General features: G+C 39.8%; 1 protein-coding gene across 1 annotated transcript; it reads left to right on the forward strand.

Annotated features, from left to right (window-relative positions):
• Positions 1 to 19,424: 19,424 nt before the first annotated feature.
• LOC141594826 (uncharacterized) lies at positions 19,425 to 20,090 on the forward strand. Its single transcript, XM_074414816.1, has one exon. It carries the CDS (start codon positions 19,425 to 19,427, stop codon positions 20,088 to 20,090), a length of 666 nt encoding a protein of 221 aa, XP_074270917.1.
• The last annotated feature ends 584 nt before the right edge of the window (positions 20,091 to 20,674 follow it).

The raw sequence follows: 20,674 nt of genomic DNA on the forward strand, positions 1-20,674 counted from the left end.
TGTATTTTCATACCGTCACATCTCTCAAACGTATCCTATAGGTGTGACTTTTAGGGACCAGTTGATCACCGCCATCAGTATGACAATAACGTCAAACTTATCTAGCAAGCCAACCGTTATTGATAAACGTGGATCAACTGATAATAATACCAAAGTATGCCCTTTGATCCTTTTAGAGGTTTATAAGTCCTTGCACTAACTGTTAAGGACACCAACCCCAACAAGCTCCCACTTGTCCGTACAAGTGCATGTGCAATGACGTTATCCGCACTAACTGGAGGACACAAGCTCCAACAAACTCCCACTTGTCCGTACAAGTGTATGTGCGATAACCGATTCTCATATTCATTTAAAAATTTCTCCCACTCAATGTAAAACAATTTGCAGATCTGGATCCACAAAGGTCGTATTTTACAATCGATCTGTATCTAGAGTGGTTTCCCCGACTAGAGAGTAACTTAACTGATAAAACGAATCCGTATTCGAGCATGGCCATGCATTTCGATTCTGACTCCTCGAGTGGCCCCGAGAAATATCAAGTACACGATAAAGGCTGAATATTTCCTTCAACTCGACTCCTTCCGATCTAAGCACAGCATGAAATGACCCAGAAAAAATCTACTTGGCCCCCTGTTACGGATGACCGTGAGAAAGAAACCAAAGTCACCCAAAATCTGCCGTAGTCTCAAGAGACAGTCGATAGTCAAAAGAATCGACTCTTAGGATCACCATGGAAGTCCTATCCATGACCGGGCAACAAATGTCATAAAACATTTAGGACTCCACGTCGATGTCACAAGTGTGTCCTACGAAATATCCGTATAAATCGCCTTTGTGATTGGTCAGTCAACCGGTTGACTTATGGCTCGTTGAACCCACCATCAACCAACGTCACAAAATAATTGCCAGAGTTATCAGCTCATGTGGGCAATTAAGGACTGAAAATATATAATGTTCGTTCAGTTCACTTTGTGGTGTTCAAAATTGTCGTACAAATCCACATGAAAAACAAAATATATATATAAAATATCAAAACGATGATGTCGTATAGAGTACAAAAGAGAATGAATCTAATCCATAAAAGAGTACTACAACTTATGAACACGTTTAATTCCCATGGAATTAACATGCCCTTCATGCTTATCTTGTCGTAGTGGTTTAGTGAGAGGATCTGCTATGTTATCATCAGTAGCAATCTTTTCTATCACTACTTCCTTTTGCTCCACGTAATCTCGGATTAGATGAGCTTTCCGTTGTACATGTCTAGACTTGTTGCTAGACTTTGGCTCCTTAGCTTGGAAGATGACACCACTATTGTCGCAATAGATGGTGATCGGGTCATTCGAACTAGGCACTACAGATAGCCCATGTAAGAACTGACGCATCCATATCGCTTCCTTTGTAGCTTCAGACGCGGCATAGTACTCGGACTCAGTCGTAGAATCTGCTGTAACAGTTTGTTTCGAACTCTTCCGGTGATTGCAATAGCCATTGAGAGTAAAAACGAATCCAGATCGAGATTTCGAGTCATCTCGATCCGTTTGGAAGCTAGCATCTGCGTAACCGGTTGCGCATAGCGTTTGAGAGCCTCCATAAGTCAATGCCCAATCTTTAGTCCTCCGTAGGTACTTAAGAATGTTCTTGACAGCCAGCCAATGTGGTTCACCTGGATGCTGTTGGAATCGACTTGTCATACTCAATGCATATGCCACGTTCGGACGTGTGCATATCATGGCATACATGATTGATCCTATTGCCGAAGCATAAGGAATCCGTGTCATGCGCTCTTTCTCTTCCGGTGTCTCTGGTGCTCGAGACGGCTCAAATGCACCCTGGAGCCATAGGAAGGAACCCCTTCTTGGAGTTAGTCATACTGAATCTCTCTAGGACTTTGTCTATGTAAGACTCCTGACTGAGAGATAACATCCGTCGTGATCTATCTCGATAGATACGGATGCCTAGAATTCTTTGTGCCTCCCTCAGATCTTTCATCTGGAAATGGTTTTTCAACCATACTTTCACCGAAGTTAAGAGAGGTATGTCATTCCCAATCAGGAGTATGTCGTTAACATACAATATTAGGAAGACAATCTTGCTCCCACTCGACTTGATATATAAACATGGTTCCTCGACCGATCGAGTAAATCCATTTTCTTTTATCACTTGGTCGAAGCGATGATTCCAACTCCTTGATGCTTGCTTAAGTCCATAAATGGAACGCTTAAGTTTGCACACTTTCTTAGGATGTACTGGATCAATGAAACCTTCGGGTTGTACCATGTACAATTCTTCCTCCAAAAAACCGTTTAAGAAGGCGGTTTTCACGTCCATTTGCCAAATTTCATAGTCATGAAAAGCGGCGATCGCTAAGATAATCCGAATGGAACGCAGCATGACTACGGGTGCAAAAATCTCATCGTAGTGCAAACCTGGCACTTGGGTGAAACCTTTAGCAACTAGTCGTGCTTTGTAGATATCTTCTTTGACCTTCCACGAGAATGCTTTATCTTGTAAAGCCATTTGCATTGAAGGGGACGAACCTTAGCGAGTAAGTCAACAAGATCCCATACGTTGTTCTCATACATGGAGTCCATTTCGGATTGCATGGCCTCAAGCCATAGCTTTGAGTCAGAACTGGTCATGGCACCTTTATAGGTTGCGGGTTCACTACTCGTTAAGAGTAGAACGTCATCTATGTCATGTTCCTCGACCATACCAATGTATGCATGCGGAGGAATAGAGACTCTTCCCGACCTCCTAGGTTCCTCAGGAATGTTAACCGCAGCCGGGATTGAAGGAATAGGTTCCTCCAATAGTTGCTCGGTATTTGGTTCTGGAATCTCCGACAGGTCGAAGGTTCTATCACTCTTTGCATTCTCGAGAAATTCCTTCTCTAAGAATGTCGCATTAGCCGCAACAAAAACGCGTTGTTCGGTTGGCGAATAGAAGTAATGACCACGTGTTCCTTTAGGATAACCTATAAAGTATGTCTTGACCGATCGCGGGCCGAGCTTATCCTCGTGTCTCCACTTGACATAAGCCTCGCAGCCCCAAACCCGTATAAAGGACAAGTTAGGGACCGTTCCCTTCCATAGTTCGTATGGATTCTTGTCAACAGCTTTAGACGGACTTCGGTTTAGTATTAGAGCGGCTGACATAAGAGCATAACCCCATAACGAATCAGGTAAAACCGTGTGACTCATCATGGATCGAACCATATCAAGTAGTGTTCGATTTCTCCGTTCGGACACACCATTCAATTGAGGTGTTCAGGTGGAGTTAATCGTAAGGCAATCCCACGATCTTTGAGGTGTTGATCAAACTCGTGAGAAAGATACTCGCCACCACGATCCGAACGCAGTGTTTTTATCTTTCTACCCAATAGGTTCTGTACCCTATTTTGGTATTCCTTGAATTTCTCAAAGGATTCACTTTTGTGCTTCATTAAGTAGACATAGCCATATCTACTCAAATCGTCCGTGAAAGTGATGAAATACCTATAGCCTTCTCGTGCGGTGATTGACATAGGGCCACATACATCCGTGTGTATGAGTCCTAATAGGTCGCCAGCCGCGCATTCCAACACCTTTGAAGGAAATACGAGTCATCTTACCGATGAGACATGATTCACACGTGCCAAATGATTGAAAATCAAAAGCCGAGATAGCTCCATGTTTGAGAGTTTTTTACGCGTTTCTCATTAATGTGTCCCATACGGCGAGTGTCATAGATACGTTTGATCTTTGTCACCAACCTTTAACTTTTTATTCATTACGTGTAATATTTCCGTGGTCGGATCTAAAACATAAATTCCGTTCATGGAGACGCCTTGCCAGTAAATCATATCGTGTAATGAGAAAATGCAAGTATTATTTTCTATTACAAATGAAAAACCAAGTTTATCAAGTGCGTAAACCGAAATAATGTTTTTGAAAGACTAGGAACATAATAGCGGTCATATAAAGACAACTCAAATCCGCTAGGAAGCTGGATCACATATGTCCCCTTGGAGATGGCAGCTACTCTTGCTCCATTCCCAACACGCAGGTCCACCTCACCCTTTACGAGGGGTTCGATGTTTCGGAGCCCCTGCACATGATTACACGGATGAGAACCACAACCAAAGTGTCAAGTACCCAAGTTAGTAACTTGCGTGGTTAATCTCAATCATATGAATAAAAGTAGAAGAAGAAGACATACCAACGGGTTTGACACGACCGCTTTTAAGTCCTCATGATAAACAGGACATGTGCGTCTCCAATGCCCGATCATGTGGCGGTGATGGCATTCCATGTTATCTTTCTTGCTCTTTGTCGCGCTTCGATGAGTTACTCGACTCACCGGGACCACTCTTACCCGAGCCCGACTTTTGAACTTCGCCTTACCTCTTTCGCTAGGTTTGCCGAGCTTTGCCCTTACCCTTTCCTTTATTTGACACAACGAGAACATCTTGTTTCATGCTCCCACCGACTTTCATGTCCTTCTCGGTCCTGTACGAGGAGGGAGTGCGATTCATGGGGAGTCTTCTTCAAATCATTCATATAGTAATTCGCTCTAAATTGCGAATAACCATCGTGGAGTGAGTGAAGTATGCGGTCGATAACAATGTTCTTGCTGATGTTACGATTAAAGGTCTCCGGTTTCTCGACATTCTCAATCATGCTTTGAGAATGTGTGGGCTAACCGGTTGGCCCTTTCGAGTCTCGCATCAAAGAAGCGAGTGGTATGCTCATAGGTCACGATTCTCGGTGCTTTCGAGAATTCCTTAGTGAGCGTGGTGAAAATCTTGTTTGCACCATGGGCTATGAAGCGTTTTCGCAAGTTGGGTTCCATTGCAAAAATGAGTACGTTTTTAATCGCACCCGCTTCCATACAGAAATCATTGAACTTGGTGATTTAAGACTCTAGCCGTGGGACCGGGTTTCACGGGATGGGCTCTAAAAGATATTTGAGCTTCCGTCGCCAGCGCAGCAGCATTCCGTAATGCCGCCTCCCGGTCCGCGAAGTTGGATCCATCATTCTTGATCGAGTAGACGATTCATCCGATTCATGAAGATCCGAAGCCGGGACTCACGGTCCAATGTGGCACTTGGCATTGGGTTATCGGAGAACCACCATTTGTTGTTTAGCGAGTTTAAAATACGTGATCTACACTTTGAAAAAGAAAGAAAAACAAAAACGAAATAAGCAACTCATCGAGGTGATTTAAGTCTATTTTAAAATTCATTTTAAACATGTAGACTCTCGCACTTGCATAATTGATCTCCCTCAAGAAAGATACAAGTGATCCCAAGACTCAATTTCTGTAAATTGATAAGCCAACTGTTTAGCTAATTCTTCCGGAAGAACTCTTGGTCGATAGATTTCCGTAAATCCTATCTATAGTCCACCATGATCACAGGATCGTACGAGTGACCATAGTGTTGAGATAAAATAGGTCAATCGGTTCCAACTTACCCGACGTAGAAGGGGTCATATTATGCCTACCGACGAAGAAGGGATTCATTGGAGTTTGACCTATAAAGACCGTTCTCAATTTTTGTTTATACGAGGAAGATCTCATCAACTTAATTATAATTCATTTTAAGTGAACGAATAACTAGCGTCTGCGTGAATGAATCAATTTAGATGATGGCTTAGCATGATCGTGTGACATACGAATGTCAATGAAAACTAACTCGTGACCTCTATATGTGTCAGTTTTCATGCAATAATTAGGTGGTTTGGTTTTTAGGCGGAATATGATGCATATTATCGTTACGAAAAATAAATAAAGGAATGCAATACGTAAATAAAAAGGTCCTAGTGTGGCCTATCCTAGTAAAAGAACATAATACAACTTTGGAATCCATCGTTGGACCCGAAAAGCTTGTCTTGATGTTCCATCTTGATCCAAGTAGCGGGAGTGAGCATCCGGTCTCCATCTTTGGTCTTCTCAAAAATTACAATTAAAATTACAAAATATAAACCTATTTACATTCTAATTAAAAACTGTAATTACAAGTGAAAAATCCAAAACGGAGATACGAGATCTCAAAATACAACCAAGACCGTGTTCCATCATTACGGTAACACGTTCTACTAAGGCCACACTAAGTTACAACCGTTTGCAAAAATTAAATACGTAATAAAAAGGCATTCACGGCATTCAAGATAAACGATAAATAAAAATGCATCAACTAAAAACAAATTCATTCGTGACATAATTCCGTAATTATGTTAAATTTATCCAAACCACCTTTTAATGATTAAAATTCATGTGATAAAACCGCTTCTATCATTTAATTTTAATCCATTACAATCCGTTACTTTAAAAACGCTTTAAAATAACTTAATGGTGCGTGTGTGAACCGTTTCACAATCATAGCGAGTGTACTATATCCGTATAAAGTACATATTGGAGCCAAAATAAAATTTAAATCAAAAGAAACAAATTTTCAAAGTCATGTCAAAGATTTAAATCCCTCGATCCAGGGACATAAGTGCTCGATCGAGGGACAAAAGGGCTCGATCGACTGAATTGCAAGTCGATCGAGGGGTGTGCTAATCAGGAGGTGCTCGATCGACAACACTGGTGGTCGATCGAGGACAAATATCAGCAATACTGCTCGATCGAGTACGAGGACTTCTCGATCGAGCAGTGGGGTTTTAAAAGCAGGTCGATCGAGTACAACAAGGACTCGATCGAGCAAAAACTTGTCAGAAAAGCCACTCGATCGATTAAAAACTTGGTCGATCGAGTGCAAAACTCTCGAAAACTTCAAACCCTCGTGAAACGGTTTTGGCGAGACAAAACAAATGCTATTTTGATCAAAACTGATTGAAAAACAAAACTACAAAATGCTAGACATTAACATATTGTTATAATGATCGTGTAAAATAACAATATGCATAATATCAAAACGAAAAAACCCGTGTAAAACATGTCACGGTACGGTTTTCGAGACAAAACAACAACAAGAGCAACCGTGTAAACAGGACACGGTTCCCAAAGCAACCAAAAACGCAGCAATAACAGAAAAAAAAATTTCTGCCGTGAGAAAATTTGGCTGATGCCGCACGGTTTTTAAGATAAAAACAATCGTTTCAAAATCGTTTTATGAAAAACACATAGAAAATTTACGTGGCCTCGCTCTGATACCACTTGTGGGTTAATATCCGTATACTACCCTTTAAATTTAGGACTATAACGTAAATTTAATCATGTGATTATTGTCATAAAACATAAATACAATAGAAACGATAAGGAACAAGAAATAACCTCGGGTCCTTTGATGCACGGCGTAAAAAGAAGTAAATCAAACGAGATTCCCTCCTAATTGTTGCACCCAAGACTTGTCCGAGATATGCCCTTGTGCTAGAACGTGTTCTCCGATTGCCTTGCAATATTGGGAGAACTTGTTGTGAGTTTTTCACTGGATGAGAGATCCGAATTTCGAGAGGCACTGTTCTCGAAACCCTAATTTCTTTTGGCAAATGATAATTAGGTTACAAAGAGGAGAGACTTCCTCTTTGTATGGTTCGGCCGTGAGCTATGAATGGGGAGAGTGGGCTTTCCACTTTCTCTAATTTTTAACTCATGGTACGACCCGAAATCCTAAATGTATATGACACGGTCTCGATCATAAAAGCTGTTATCGGTTATCGGAATTTAAGGCATCGCTAATAATACGGGTTATTTGAATTATTAATACGTGTCCGACAAAAAAAGTATTGTATAATTATATTCAATATACATTTAATTAAATATAAAACGCTTATATTTAATTTTACGAATTAATCAAGTTAATTCGCCTTAGCCCATGATATTTAATCCGTATTAAATATAATATCTCAACATCACATATTTGACTAATTACTAGTCAAATAACTCGGACTAATTGGTTAGTCAATTTTGGCATCTACATGACAAGTATTTTCATCTTCGTCACGTCTCTCGAACGTATCCTATAGGTGTGACTTTTAGGGACCAGTTGATCACCGCCATCTGTATGACAATAACGTCAAACTTATCTAGCAAGCCAACCGTTATTGATAAACGTGGATCAACTGATAATAATACCAAAGTATGCCCTTTGATCCTTTTAGAGGTTTATAAGTCCTTGCACTAACTGTTAAGGACACCAACCCCAACAATTGCACTAACTGTAGAGGACACCAGCCCCAACAAGCTCCCACTTGTCCGTACAAGTATATGTGCAATAACGTTATCCGCACTAGCTGGAGGACACTGGCTCCAACAAACTCCCACTTGTCCGTACAAGTGTATGTGCGATAACCGATTCTCATATTCATTTAAAATTTCTCCCACTCAATGTAAAACAATTTGCAGATCCGGATCCGCAAAGGTCGTATTTTACAATCGATCTGTATCAAGAGTGGTTTCCCCGACTAGAGAGTAACTTAACTGATAAAACGAATTCGTATTCGAGCATGGCCATGCATTTTGATTCTGACTCCTCGAGTAGCCCTGAGAAATATCGAGTACCTGATAAAGGCTGAATATTTCCTTCAACTCGACTCCTTCCGATCTAAGCACAACATGAAATGACCCAGAAAAAATCTACTTGGCCCCCTTTTACGGATGACCGTGCGAAAGAAACCAAAGTCACCCAAAATCTGCCTTAGTCTCAAGAGACAGTCGATAGTCAAAAGAATCGACTCTTAGGATCACCGTGGAGGTCCTATCCACGACCTGGCACCGAATGTTATAAAACATTTAGGACTCCACGTCGATGTCACAATTGTGTCCTACGAGATATCCGTATAAATCGCCGCTGTGATTGGTCAGTCAACCTTTTGACTTATGGCTCGTTGAACCTACCATCAACCAACGTCACAAAATAATTGCCAGAGTTATCAGCTCACGTGGGCAACTAAGGACCTAAAATATAATGTTTGTTCAGTTCACTTTGTGGTGTTCAAAATTGTCGTACAAATCCACATGAAAAACAAAATATATAAATATCAAAACGATGATGTCGTATAGAGTACAAAAGAGAATGAATCTAATCCATAAAAGAGTACTACAACTCAGGAACACGTTTAATCCCCATGGAATTAACATGCTCTTCATGCTTATCTTGTCGTAATGGTTTAGTGAGAGGATCTGCTATATTATCATCTGTAGCAATCTTTTCTATCACTACTTCCTTTTGCTCCACGTAATCTCGGATTAGATGAGCTTTCCGTTGTACATGTCTAGATTTGTTGCTAGACTTAGGCTCCTTAGCTTGGAAAATGGCACCTCTATTGTCGCAATAGATGGTGATCGGGTTATTCGAACTAGGCACTACGGATAGTCCTTGTAAGAATTGACGCATCCATATCGCTTCCTTTGCGCCTTCGACGCGGCATAGTACTCGGACTCGGTCGTAGAATCTCTTTGTAACACTTTGTTTAGAAGTCTTCCCGGTGACTGCAGCGCCATTGAGAGTGAAAACGAATCCGGATCGAGATTTCGAGTCATCTCGATCCGTTTGGAAGCTAGCATCTGCGAATCGGTTGCGCATAGCTTTTGATCGCCTCCATAAGTCAATGCCCAATCTTTAGTCCTCCGTAGGTACTTAAGAATATTCTTGATGACCATCCAATGTGATTCACCTGGATCTTTGTTGGAATCGACTTGTCATACTCAATGCATATGCCACGTCCGGACGTGTGCATATCATGGCATACATGATTGATCCTATAGCCGAGGCATAAGGAATCCGTGTCATGCGCTCTTTCTCTTCCGGTGTCTCTAGTGCCTGAGACTTGCTCAAATGCACCCCTGGAGCCATAGGAAGAAACCCCTTTTTGGAGTTAGTCATGCTGAATCTCTCTAGGATCTTGTCTATGTAAGACTCCTGACTGAGAGATAACATCCGACGTGATCTATCTCGATAGATACGGATGCCCAAAATTCTTTGTGCCTCACCCAGATCTTTCATCTGGAAATGGTTCTTCAACCATACGTTTACCGAAGTTAAGAGAGGTATGTCATTCCCAATCAGGAGTATGTCATCGACATACAATATTAGGAAGACAATCTTGCTCCCACTCGACTTGATATATAGACATGGTTCCTCGACCGATCGAATAAATCCATTTTCTTTTATCACTTGGTCGAAACGATGATTCCAAATCCTAGAAGCTTGCTTAAGTCCATAGATGGAACGCTTAAGCTTGCACACTTTCTTAGGATGTTCTGGATCGATGAAACCTTCCGGTTGTACCATGTACAACTCTTCCTCCAAAAAACCGTTTAAGAAGGTGGTTTTCACATCCATCTGCCAAATTTCATAGTCATGAAAAGCGGCAATCGCTAAGATAATCCGAATGGAACGCAACATGACTACGGGTGCAAAAATTTTATCGTAGTGCAAACCTGGCACTTGGGTGAAACCTTTAGCAACTAGTCGTGCTTTATAGATATCTTGTTGACCTTCCACAGAATGCTTTATCTTGTAAAGCCATTTGCATTGAAGGGGACGAACCTTAGCAGGTAAGTCAACAAGATCCCATACGTTGTTCTCACACATAGAGTCCATCTCGGATTGCATGGCCTCAAGCCATAGCTTTGAGTCAGAACTAGTCATGGCACCTTTATAGGTTGCGGGTTCACTACTCGTTAAGAGTAGAATGTCATCTATGTCATGTTACTCGACCATACCAATGTATCTGTCCGGAGGAATAGAGACTCTTCCCGACCTCCTAGGTTCCTCAGGAATATTAACCGCAGCCGGGATTGAAGGAACTGGTTCCTCCAATGGTTGCTCGGTATTTGGTTCTGGAATCTCCGACAGTTCGAAGATTCTATCACTCTTTGCATTCTCGAGAAATTTCTTCTCTAAGAATGTCGCACTAGCCGCAACAAATACACGTTGTTCGGTTGGCGAATAAAAGTAATGACCAAGCGTTCCTTTAGGATAACCTATAAAGTATGTCTTGACCGATCGCGGGCCGAGCTTATCCTCGTGTCTCCACTTGACATAAGCCTCGCAGCCCCAAACCCGTATAAAGGACAAGTTAGGGACCGTTCCCTTCCATAGTTCATATGGAGTCTTGTCAATGACTTTAGACGGACTTCGGTTAAGTATTAGAGCGGTGACAGAAGAGCATAACCCCACAATGAGTCAGGCAACATGGTGTGACTCATCATGGATCGAACCATATCAAGTAGTGTTCGATTTCTCCGTTCGGACACACCATTCAACCGAGGTGTTCGGTGGAGTTAGCTGCAAGGCAATCCCACGGTCTTTGAGGTGTTGATCAAACTCGTGAGAAAGATACTCGCCACCACGGTCCGAGCGCAGTGTTTTAATCTTTCTACCCAGAGGTTACATGTACCCGATCTCGGTATTCCTTGAATTTCTCAAAGGATTCACTTTTGTGCTTCATTAAGTAGACATAGCCATATCTACTTAAATCATCCGTGAAAGTGATGAAATACCTATAGCCTTCTCGTGCGGTGATTGACATAGGTCCACACACATCCGTATGTATGAGACCTAATAGGTCAGCAGCGCGCATTTCAACACCTTTGAAGGAAATCCGAGTCATCTTGCCAATGAGACATGATTCACACGTGCCAAATGATTGAAAATCAAAGGCCGAGATAGCTCCATTCTTTATGAGCTGTTTTACGCGTTTCTCATTAATGTGTCCCATACGGCAGTGCCATAGGTATGTTTGATCTTTGTCACCAACCTTTAACTTCTTATTCATTACGTGTAATATTTCGGTGGTCTAATCTAAAACATAAATTCCGTTCATGGAGACTGCCTTGCTATAAATCATATCGTGTAATGAGAAAATGCAAGAATTATTCTCTATTACAAATGAAAAACCAAGTTTGTCAAGTGCAGAAACTGAAATAATGTTTTTAGAAAGATGGTACATAATAGCGTTATATAAAAATAACTCAAATCCGCTAGGAAGCTGGATCACGTATGTTCCCCTCGAGACGGCAGCCACTCGTGCTCCATTCCCGACACGCAAGTCCACCTCACCCTTTACGAGGAGTTCGATGTTTCGGAGCCCCTGCACATGATTACACAGATGAGAACCAAAACCGGTATCTAGTACCCAAGTTCCGTAACTTGCGTGGTTAATCTCAATCATATGAATAAAAGTAAAAGAGTAAGAAGACATACCAACAGGTTTAACGCGACCTGCTTTTATGTCCTCATGGTAAACAGGACATGTACGCCTCCAATGCCCAGTCTTGTGGCAGTGATGGCATTCCATGTTTTCGGTCTTGCTCTTTGTCACGCCTGATGAGTTGCTCGACTCACCAGGCCCACTCTTACCTGATCCCGACTTCTTAAACTTCGGTTTACCTATCGCTAGGTCTGCCTGAGCTTTGCCCTTACCCTTGCCCTTGTTTGACACAACGAGAACATCCTGTTTCAAGCTCCCACTGAACTTCATATCCTTCTCGGTTTGTACGAGTAGGGAGTGTAGTTCATGAGGACTTTTCTTCAAATCATTCATATAGTAATTCGCTCTAAAGAGCGCAAAACCATCGTGGAGTGAATGAAGCATGCGGTCAATCACGATGTTCTCGCTGATTTTACAATCAAGCGCCTCCGGTCTCTCGACATTCTCAATCATCTTTGAGAATGTGTGGGCTAACCGGTTGGCCCTTCGGAGTTTCGCATCAAAGAAGCGAGTGGTATGCTCATAGGTCACGATTCTCGGTGCTTTCGAGAATTCCTTAGTGAGCGTGGTGAAAATCTTGTTTGCACCTTGGGCTATGAAGCGTTTCTGCAAATTGGGTTCCATTGCAAAAATGAGTACGTTCTTTATCGCACCCGCTTCCATACAGAAATCGTTATACTTGGCGATCTCGTTAGCTCTAGCCGTGGGACTTGGGTTTGGCGGGATGGGCTCTATTAGATATTTGAGCTTCCGTCAGCGGCGCAAGCATTCCGTAATGCCGCCTCCCGATCCGCGAAGTTTGATCCATCATTCTTGATCGAGTAGGCGATTCATCGATTCATGAAGATCCGAAGCCAGGACTCACGGTCCAATGTGGCACTTGGCATTGGGTCGTTAGTAGGACCAGCCATTTTGTTATTAGCAGTTTAAATGTTCGTGATCTACACTGAAAAAGAAAGGAAAACAAAAACGAAATAAGCAACTCATCGAGGTGATTTAAGTCTATTTAAAATTCATTTTAATCGTGTAGACTCATTCCACTTGCATAATTGATCTCCCTCAAGAATAATACAAGTGATCCCAAGACTCAATTTCCGTAAATTGATAAGCCAACTGTTTAGCTAGTTCTATCGTTAGAATTCTTGGTCGATAGATTTCCGTAAATCCTATCTATAGTCCACCATAATCACAGGATCGTACGAGTGACCATAGTGTTGAGATAAAATAGGTCAATTAGTTCCAACTTACCCGACGTAGAAGGGGTCATATTATGCCTACCGACGAAGAAGGGATTCATTGGAGTTTGACCTATAAAGACTGTTCTCAATTTTTGATTATACGAGGAAGATCCCATCAACTTAGTTTTAATTCATTTTAAGTGAACGAAAAACTAGCATTACGTGAATGAATTAACTTAGGTGATGGCTTAATTAAAACGTGTGATATCTGTATATCAAAGAAAACTAACGCGTGACCTCTATATGAGTCAGTTTTCATGCAATTATTAGGTGGTTTGGTTTTTAGGCGGAAAATGATGCAATCTATCGTTACGATAAAATAAATAAAAGAATGCAAAACGTAAATAAAATTCCTAGTGTGGCCTATCCTAGTAAAGAGAACATAATACAACTTTGGAATCCTCCGTTGGACCCGAGAAGCTTGTCTTGATGTTCCATCTTTTTCATTCAGCGGGAGTGAGCATCCGATCTCTATCTTTGGTCTTCTCAAAATTACAATTAAAATTTACAAAAATAAACCTATTTACATTCTAAATAAAAACTGTAATTACAAGGAAAAATAAAACAAAATGGAGATACGAGATCTCAAAATACAACCAAGACCGTGTTCCATCATTACGGTAACACGTTCTACTAAGGCCACACTAAGTTACAACTGTTTGTAAAAATTAAATACGTAATTAAAACATTCAAGGCATTCAAAATAACGATAAATAAAATGCATCAACTAAATAAAATTTATTCGTGACATAATTCCGTAATTATGTTAAATTCATCCAAACCACCAATGATAATTAAAATTATGTGACAAAACTGCTTTAATCAACTTAATTTCAATTCATTACAATCTGTTACTTTAAATCGCTTTAAAATAACTAAATGGTACGTGAGTGAACCGTTTCACTATCAAGCGAATGCACAAAATCCGTATTGTGCACATGTTATGGCCGAAAAAAAAAACAAAAACCAAAATTTTTTTTTTCTTTTCTTTTCACGGCTGAACCGTGACACCCATGAATTTTTTTTTTTTTTTTTTTTTTTTTTTTTATTTTAGCTGCTCAAACCGTGAGCAAAGAGGGTAAAAAAAATTTTAGCTGCTCATAACCGTGAGCAACAACATTCAACACCAAATCGATTTGACAAAACCCAATTGCAATTTGAACATAATCCGTATTAAAACAAAATTACAATTGACAGGATCTTAACATATTGTTATAATTATCGTTTAAAATAACAATACGCAAAGAACAAATTGAAAAACAAAAGATCGTCTGATCTAGCATGAACCGTGTGGCACGGAATTCAAGACAAAAACGCAGCAGCCCAAAAAAAATAATCTGCCGAGACAAAAATAGCTGCTGTCGCACGGTTTTCAATGCACAAAATTATCGATTCAAATTCGTTTGATGAAAATCACAAAGAAAAATTTACGTGGCCTCGCTCTGATACCACTTGTAGGGTAATATCTGTATAAAACCCTTAAATTTTAGGAATATAACGCAAAATTTAACATGTGATTATTGTCATAAAACAAAAATACGAGAGAAAACGATAAAGCATAAGAATTAACCTCGGGTCCTTTGAGATGCGGCCTAAGAACAGAAATCAAAGTAGATTTCCTCCTAATCGTTGCACTTAAGACCGTCTGAGACTATGCCCTTGTGCTAGAATGTATTCTCTAATTGCCTTGCAATATTGAGAGAATTGTTGTGAGTTTTGCTAGATGTGAGATCTAGGTTTTTCAGAGAAAAAAAAATGCTCTCAAAACCCTAGTTTGTTTGCAAATGAAATGCTTAGGTCAAAAATGAGAGAGGCTCTCCTTTTTGTTCCTCCTTGGTTCGAACCGTGTACATGGGGAGGGAGTGGGCTTTTCCACTTCCTCCTCATTTTTAACTCGTGGTCCGATTAATTCCGCTAAAATGTATATGACGGGTTTTTATTATAAATCGTCATCGGTTATCGGTTATTAAAACATCGACTATTAACACGGATTAGTCGAAATATTAATACATGTCCGACAAAGACAATATTGTATAATTAATTCAATATACATTAATTAAATATAATCGTTTATATTTAATTTACGAATTAATCATTTAATTCGCTTAGCCATTATTATTTAATCCGTATTAAATAAAATATCTCAACATCGCGTTTGACTAATTATTAGTCAATAACTCCGACTAACTGCTTAGTCAAATTAGGCATCAACATGACTGTATTTTCATACCGTCACGTCTCTCAAACGTATCCTATAGGTGTGACTTTTAGGGACCAGTTGATCACCGCCATCAGTATGACAATAACGTCAAACTTATCTAGCAAGCCAACCGTTATTGATAAACGTGGACCAACTGATAATAATACAAAAGTATACCCTTTGATCCTTTTAGAGATTTAAATGTTATTGCACTAACTGTAGAGGACACCAGCCCCAACATGCCGCATGTCGAATCGGGAACTGTACTGTCCCGAGAGTCTGGCCAGATTTAGACTAGGACTGAGTCTTGGGAGTACCATTGTCGTCCTACCAGGGGAATTATATATTGATATATGAGTAGTAAAGGTCTTGCTTGGTTATAGATATTGGTATTTGTCTTTCAAGGCAAGAGTTATGCCTTGTGTTGTTTGTCTTGGTCCTATCGGATACTAGGGGTGAGCTATAAGCCCTCTAGTTGCGATATGATCGTCGGGATTGATGTTCCCATCCGTTCTTATGGTGAGATGCAAGCCATAAGTATGAATGTGACATTAGTAGCCACGTCCCGTGCAATGTTTGCTAAGTGGTTTTCCAAATAATGGCTACGGTTTCTAATCTCATATCTATGTTGTAATTCCTTGAAATGCGTACTTTTGCATAAATAACCGTCTTCTTGTCTTTCATGTTATTTAATGGTCTCATGTGAACAGTTGAATCTTTATTATGCTAAGGTTGGCTTATCTTGTTCCATCTCAATTATTTGCCATGTTTACATATAAACTTGATACTCTTATTTTTTTGTATGCATCATATATAACTTACCTGTTTTAGTTCCTTGTTATGTTCGTTTTGACATTTTGTGGCTCGGAGAACCTTGAGTTACTCCCCACAGACTGTGGCGTTCATGTTTACATGAATGACAGGTACTAGTTGGTGCATTTATGGGGTGAAGACATGTGTGAGCTAGCGAGCACTTTGACCTTGTATGTAGTCAGTTTATTAGGATTGTTTAGACTCACCTTTTATTGTATTGTCATTCGAGGGATATTTTTTCCCTCACCTTGACTATCACGTTTGTATAATTTAAACGTTTTTCCGCACTCTTTATTTGTGTTTTAGTTTTTGGTGAACCCGCGCTTTAAATTTTAAAAGTTTTAAAAATTCCCTAAAATTCCGCATTTTATTAGTTATATTTTCGGCATTATCGCGGGGTGTCACAGCTTTCCTTTCAGATACCTGGGCATTCCCTTGAATTCTGCTAAGAATTCCCAGGAAGTTTATGGTACTTTAATCACCAAAATTCAGAACTGTCTGCTTCACTGGTCAAATGGTTTTCTCTCATTTGCTGGAAGGATTCAGATTTTGAACTCTGTCTTTTTTGGTATAGCTAACTTCTGGTGTGCTAGTGCTTTACTGCCAAAGAGCATCATGAAACGTATCAACAAGCTTTGCAAAGATTATTTTTGGAACATTGAGGAGGGTCAGAATAAGATGGTCTTCCTTTCTTGGAAGGCTATTTGCAGGCCTCACAAGGAGAGGGGGGGGTTTAATGTGAAGGAATTGCTCTCTTGGAACAAAGCCTTGTTAGCTAAATGGATTTGGGTTTTAGAGACTGATACCACTGGTAGCTGGGCCTGCTGGAATCAAGTCTATGCTTTCCTTAATAGCTCAATCCGGCATCTCAATATCAAAGATAGATTCTCTGAAAGCATGTGCAGCATTCTGAAAGTGAAAGATGAAATTGTAGCCAAAGCTGGTTCCATTGATGCTGGCATTGCTGCGGTTCATAGTTGGTGCAGAGGTGGGAAATTCAATGTGACTGATGCTTATAACTAGTTCAGAACCAAGGGTACTGAGGTCTACAGGTATAAAGCTCTTCAGGGGCAAGCTATTATTCCTAGCCATAGGGTTATTACAGGGTTTGCTGCTGCAAACACTCTCCCTATGGTTGACAAGTTGATCACTAGAGGCATTACTATTGTCAACCGATGTGTGCTTTGTCACTGTCAAGTTGAGTCTCACAGACATGTTTTCTTCAGATGCTCTTTCTCTCAAGAACTATGGAGGGCCTTGCTGCAATGGATGAACATCAGTGGTCGGAGTGATGATTTGCGTACTGAATTAAAATGGATAGTGAATGCTAGAGGTCGAAAACATTGGAAACATGAATGGAGGAAGAGCTGCCTAGATGCTGCTGTTTATTTTCTCTGGAAGGAACGCAACATAAGAATTTTTGCTGGTCAAGAATCTACTGTTAGGCAAATTGTTAGCCAAATCAAATTTGTTACCAAGATCAAGTTGTTGTCTTGTATGTCAGTCAGTAGATGTCCTCTTAGAGAGGCTAGGTTGCTTGCCTGAATGTGGTTTCCTTAGTGAATAGAGTTTGTAAGTTTTTATCCTCTTTCCCCTTTGTGGATGAATAAAAAAGAGGCATATCTTCTTGAAAAAAATAAAATAAATAATAATAATAATAATAATAATAATAATAATAATAATAATAATAATAATAATAATAATAATAATAATAATAATAATAATAATAATAATAATAATGGGGATCTTCCTGTTCGATATCTTGGTATCCCTTTGTTTGGTGCTAGGCTCACTCACAGGATGTTTGTTCCTATGCTTGACAAGATCAGAAGTAAGATTACTTATTGGGCAAACAATTTGCTTAGTTACTCTGGTAAGCTTGCACTCATTAACTCTGTAATCTTTAGTATATTGAATTTTTGGGGTGCAAGTATTTTACTTCCTAAAGGCATTGCTAAAAAAATTCATAAAATGTGTAAAGACTTCCTCTGGGGAATAGTTGAGGGGAAAAGGAGAATGGTTTTCAAAAGTTGGGATAGCTTATGCTTGCCAAGAAAGGAAGGTGGGGTGGATATTAAGGAGATTCTCAGCTGGAACAAAACTCAGTTAATGTTGTGGCTTAAGAAAATTGAATCTGCTACTCCTAATGTCTGGGTGCAGTGGGTAAATGCATATGTCCTTAAGGGTGACAACTTTTGGACTACTCAAACTACTGCTGCCCACTCTTGATTTTGGAGGAATGTTATTATTTGCAGGGATTTGCTTGTCTTGGCTGCTGGTGGCATTTCTCAGGCCAGATATTTGCTTGGTTTGCCTGACTATAAGGTGCAGGTTTATGCTTTGCTGAGAAACAAAGGGCCTGTGTTTTCTATGCACAGAACAGTAGGTGACTCTTTCAACTACCCTAAACATGAGATTATTGGTCTCCTTGTTCTTTAAAATAAGCTACCTACCCTTGATAATATTTGTAGGAGAGGGGTGCAGTTGGCCAACAGATGCGTACTGTGTGAGAGTAGCTCTGAATCCGCCACTCACCTCTTCTTTGAATGTGTCTTTTCTTCCACTGTCTGGCATGCAGTTGCTCAGTGGTTGCATGTCCCTCTTGTGTCTAAGCTGGAAACTATTTCTCACTGGTATAAGAGTCACAACAGGGGTAAGAGTTGGGTTAAACGTCAGAGAAGGTGTCTTCTTCTTTGCGCCATTTACCTCATTTGGAATGAAAGAAACCGGAGAATCTTCAAAGGAGTCCAGACTGTCCCAGCTGCTCTCATTTGGAGGAATCAGTTTCTTGTTATTACTCGTCTTAGACAGGCTTTGCATTAGCTTTTCCCTTTGCTTTCCTTTGTGATGTTTTCTTTGGCTGTTTGTTAGTAAGGTGACCACACTGGTTTCCTTTGTAGAAGTATAGGATATGTACTATTTTTCCCTTCATATTTAATGAGAATGATCCTAATCTTTCTGCAAAAAAAAAAAAAAAAAAAAAAAAAAAATAATAATAATAATAATAATAATTTGGGTCAAGTGGGTTCATGCCTATATCCTTTAAGGGCACTGATTTCTGGCAATTTCATCCTACTGCTGCCCACTTTTGGTTCTGGACCAATGTTGTCACCTGTAGGGATTGCCTTATATCTATTGCAGGCACAATTGAAAATGCCAGGCAGCTCCTTGATGGGAAGGATTATAAATCTCAGGTCTATGATCTTTTGAGGAAAAAAAGTCCTCCATTTCCTATGCACAATACCCTAAATGACTCATTCAACTATCCCAAACACACTTTCATTAAATTACCCACTGTGGAGAACTTATGTAAAAGAGGTATGCTTCTTGTGAATAGGTGTGTTTTGTGTGAAAGTCAAGCTGAAACCACGGCTTACCTCTTCTTTAAGTGTACATTTTCGGCTAGTGTTTGGACTGCTGTGGCAACTTGGATTGGTGCTTCTTCTCTGACTTCTCTTAGTCGTGTTCTAGCATGGTTCAAGTGTCACAAAAGGGGTAAAAGCTGGGCTAAACGGCAGCGACGTTGTGCTTTGTTGACTGTCATTTACTTGCTTTGGAAAGAAAGAAATGCCGGGATTTTTCAAGATGTTCACACTAGGCCTTCTGCTCTTGTTTGGAAGGCTAAGTACTACGTTCTTCTTCGATCTAGATCACAGGCAGTTGCTTTTGAGCAACTTGCAAATTGTTCTAACTAGGCTTTGTTATTTCTTGGGTTATTTTGGTAGGTAGTCACTCTGGCTCCCTTGTAGAATTTCAGGATGTATCCCTATTTATAATTGCGTAATGAGAAGATCCTAACGTTCTGCAAAATAATAATAATAATAATAATAATAACAATAATAATAAAGCAGACTTTTCACATTCCATTTCTCCTTACACAATGTTTATGTCTATATTAGACTTCATAATATTGAGAAAAATCTATATCTCTATAACCTAAATAAAAAATCTATAATCTATAAATCTACTTAAAAGGCAAGCCAAACTATCTACCATAATCTATATGTCATATTTAATTACATACGATAATATCTTAAACCACTCTTGTATAAAGTAGATTTTGTAAAAAAAAAAAATTATTAGTAATTAAACAAACCTTATACATTCCATTTCTCCTTACTCATTACTTATGTTTATATTAAATTTCAAAATAATGAAAAAAATGATGCCCAAAACTCAAAAGTCATGAACCTTGATTCATATTTATACTTATACTAAATTTGATAATAATTAAAAAATGATGCTCAAAAGTCATAAACGCATCCTCAATTGTTTATAT

Source organism: Silene latifolia, chromosome 8 (genome assembly GCF_048544455.1).
Source record: "Silene latifolia isolate original U9 population chromosome 8, ASM4854445v1, whole genome shotgun sequence".
NCBI classification, from domain to species: Eukaryota; Viridiplantae; Streptophyta; class Magnoliopsida; order Caryophyllales; family Caryophyllaceae; genus Silene; species Silene latifolia.

Coding starts and splice junctions, on each gene's coding strand:
- LOC141594826 (XM_074414816.1), top strand. CDS start 19,425: ATGCCTATATCCTTTAAGGGCACTGATTTCTGGCAATTTCATCCTACT.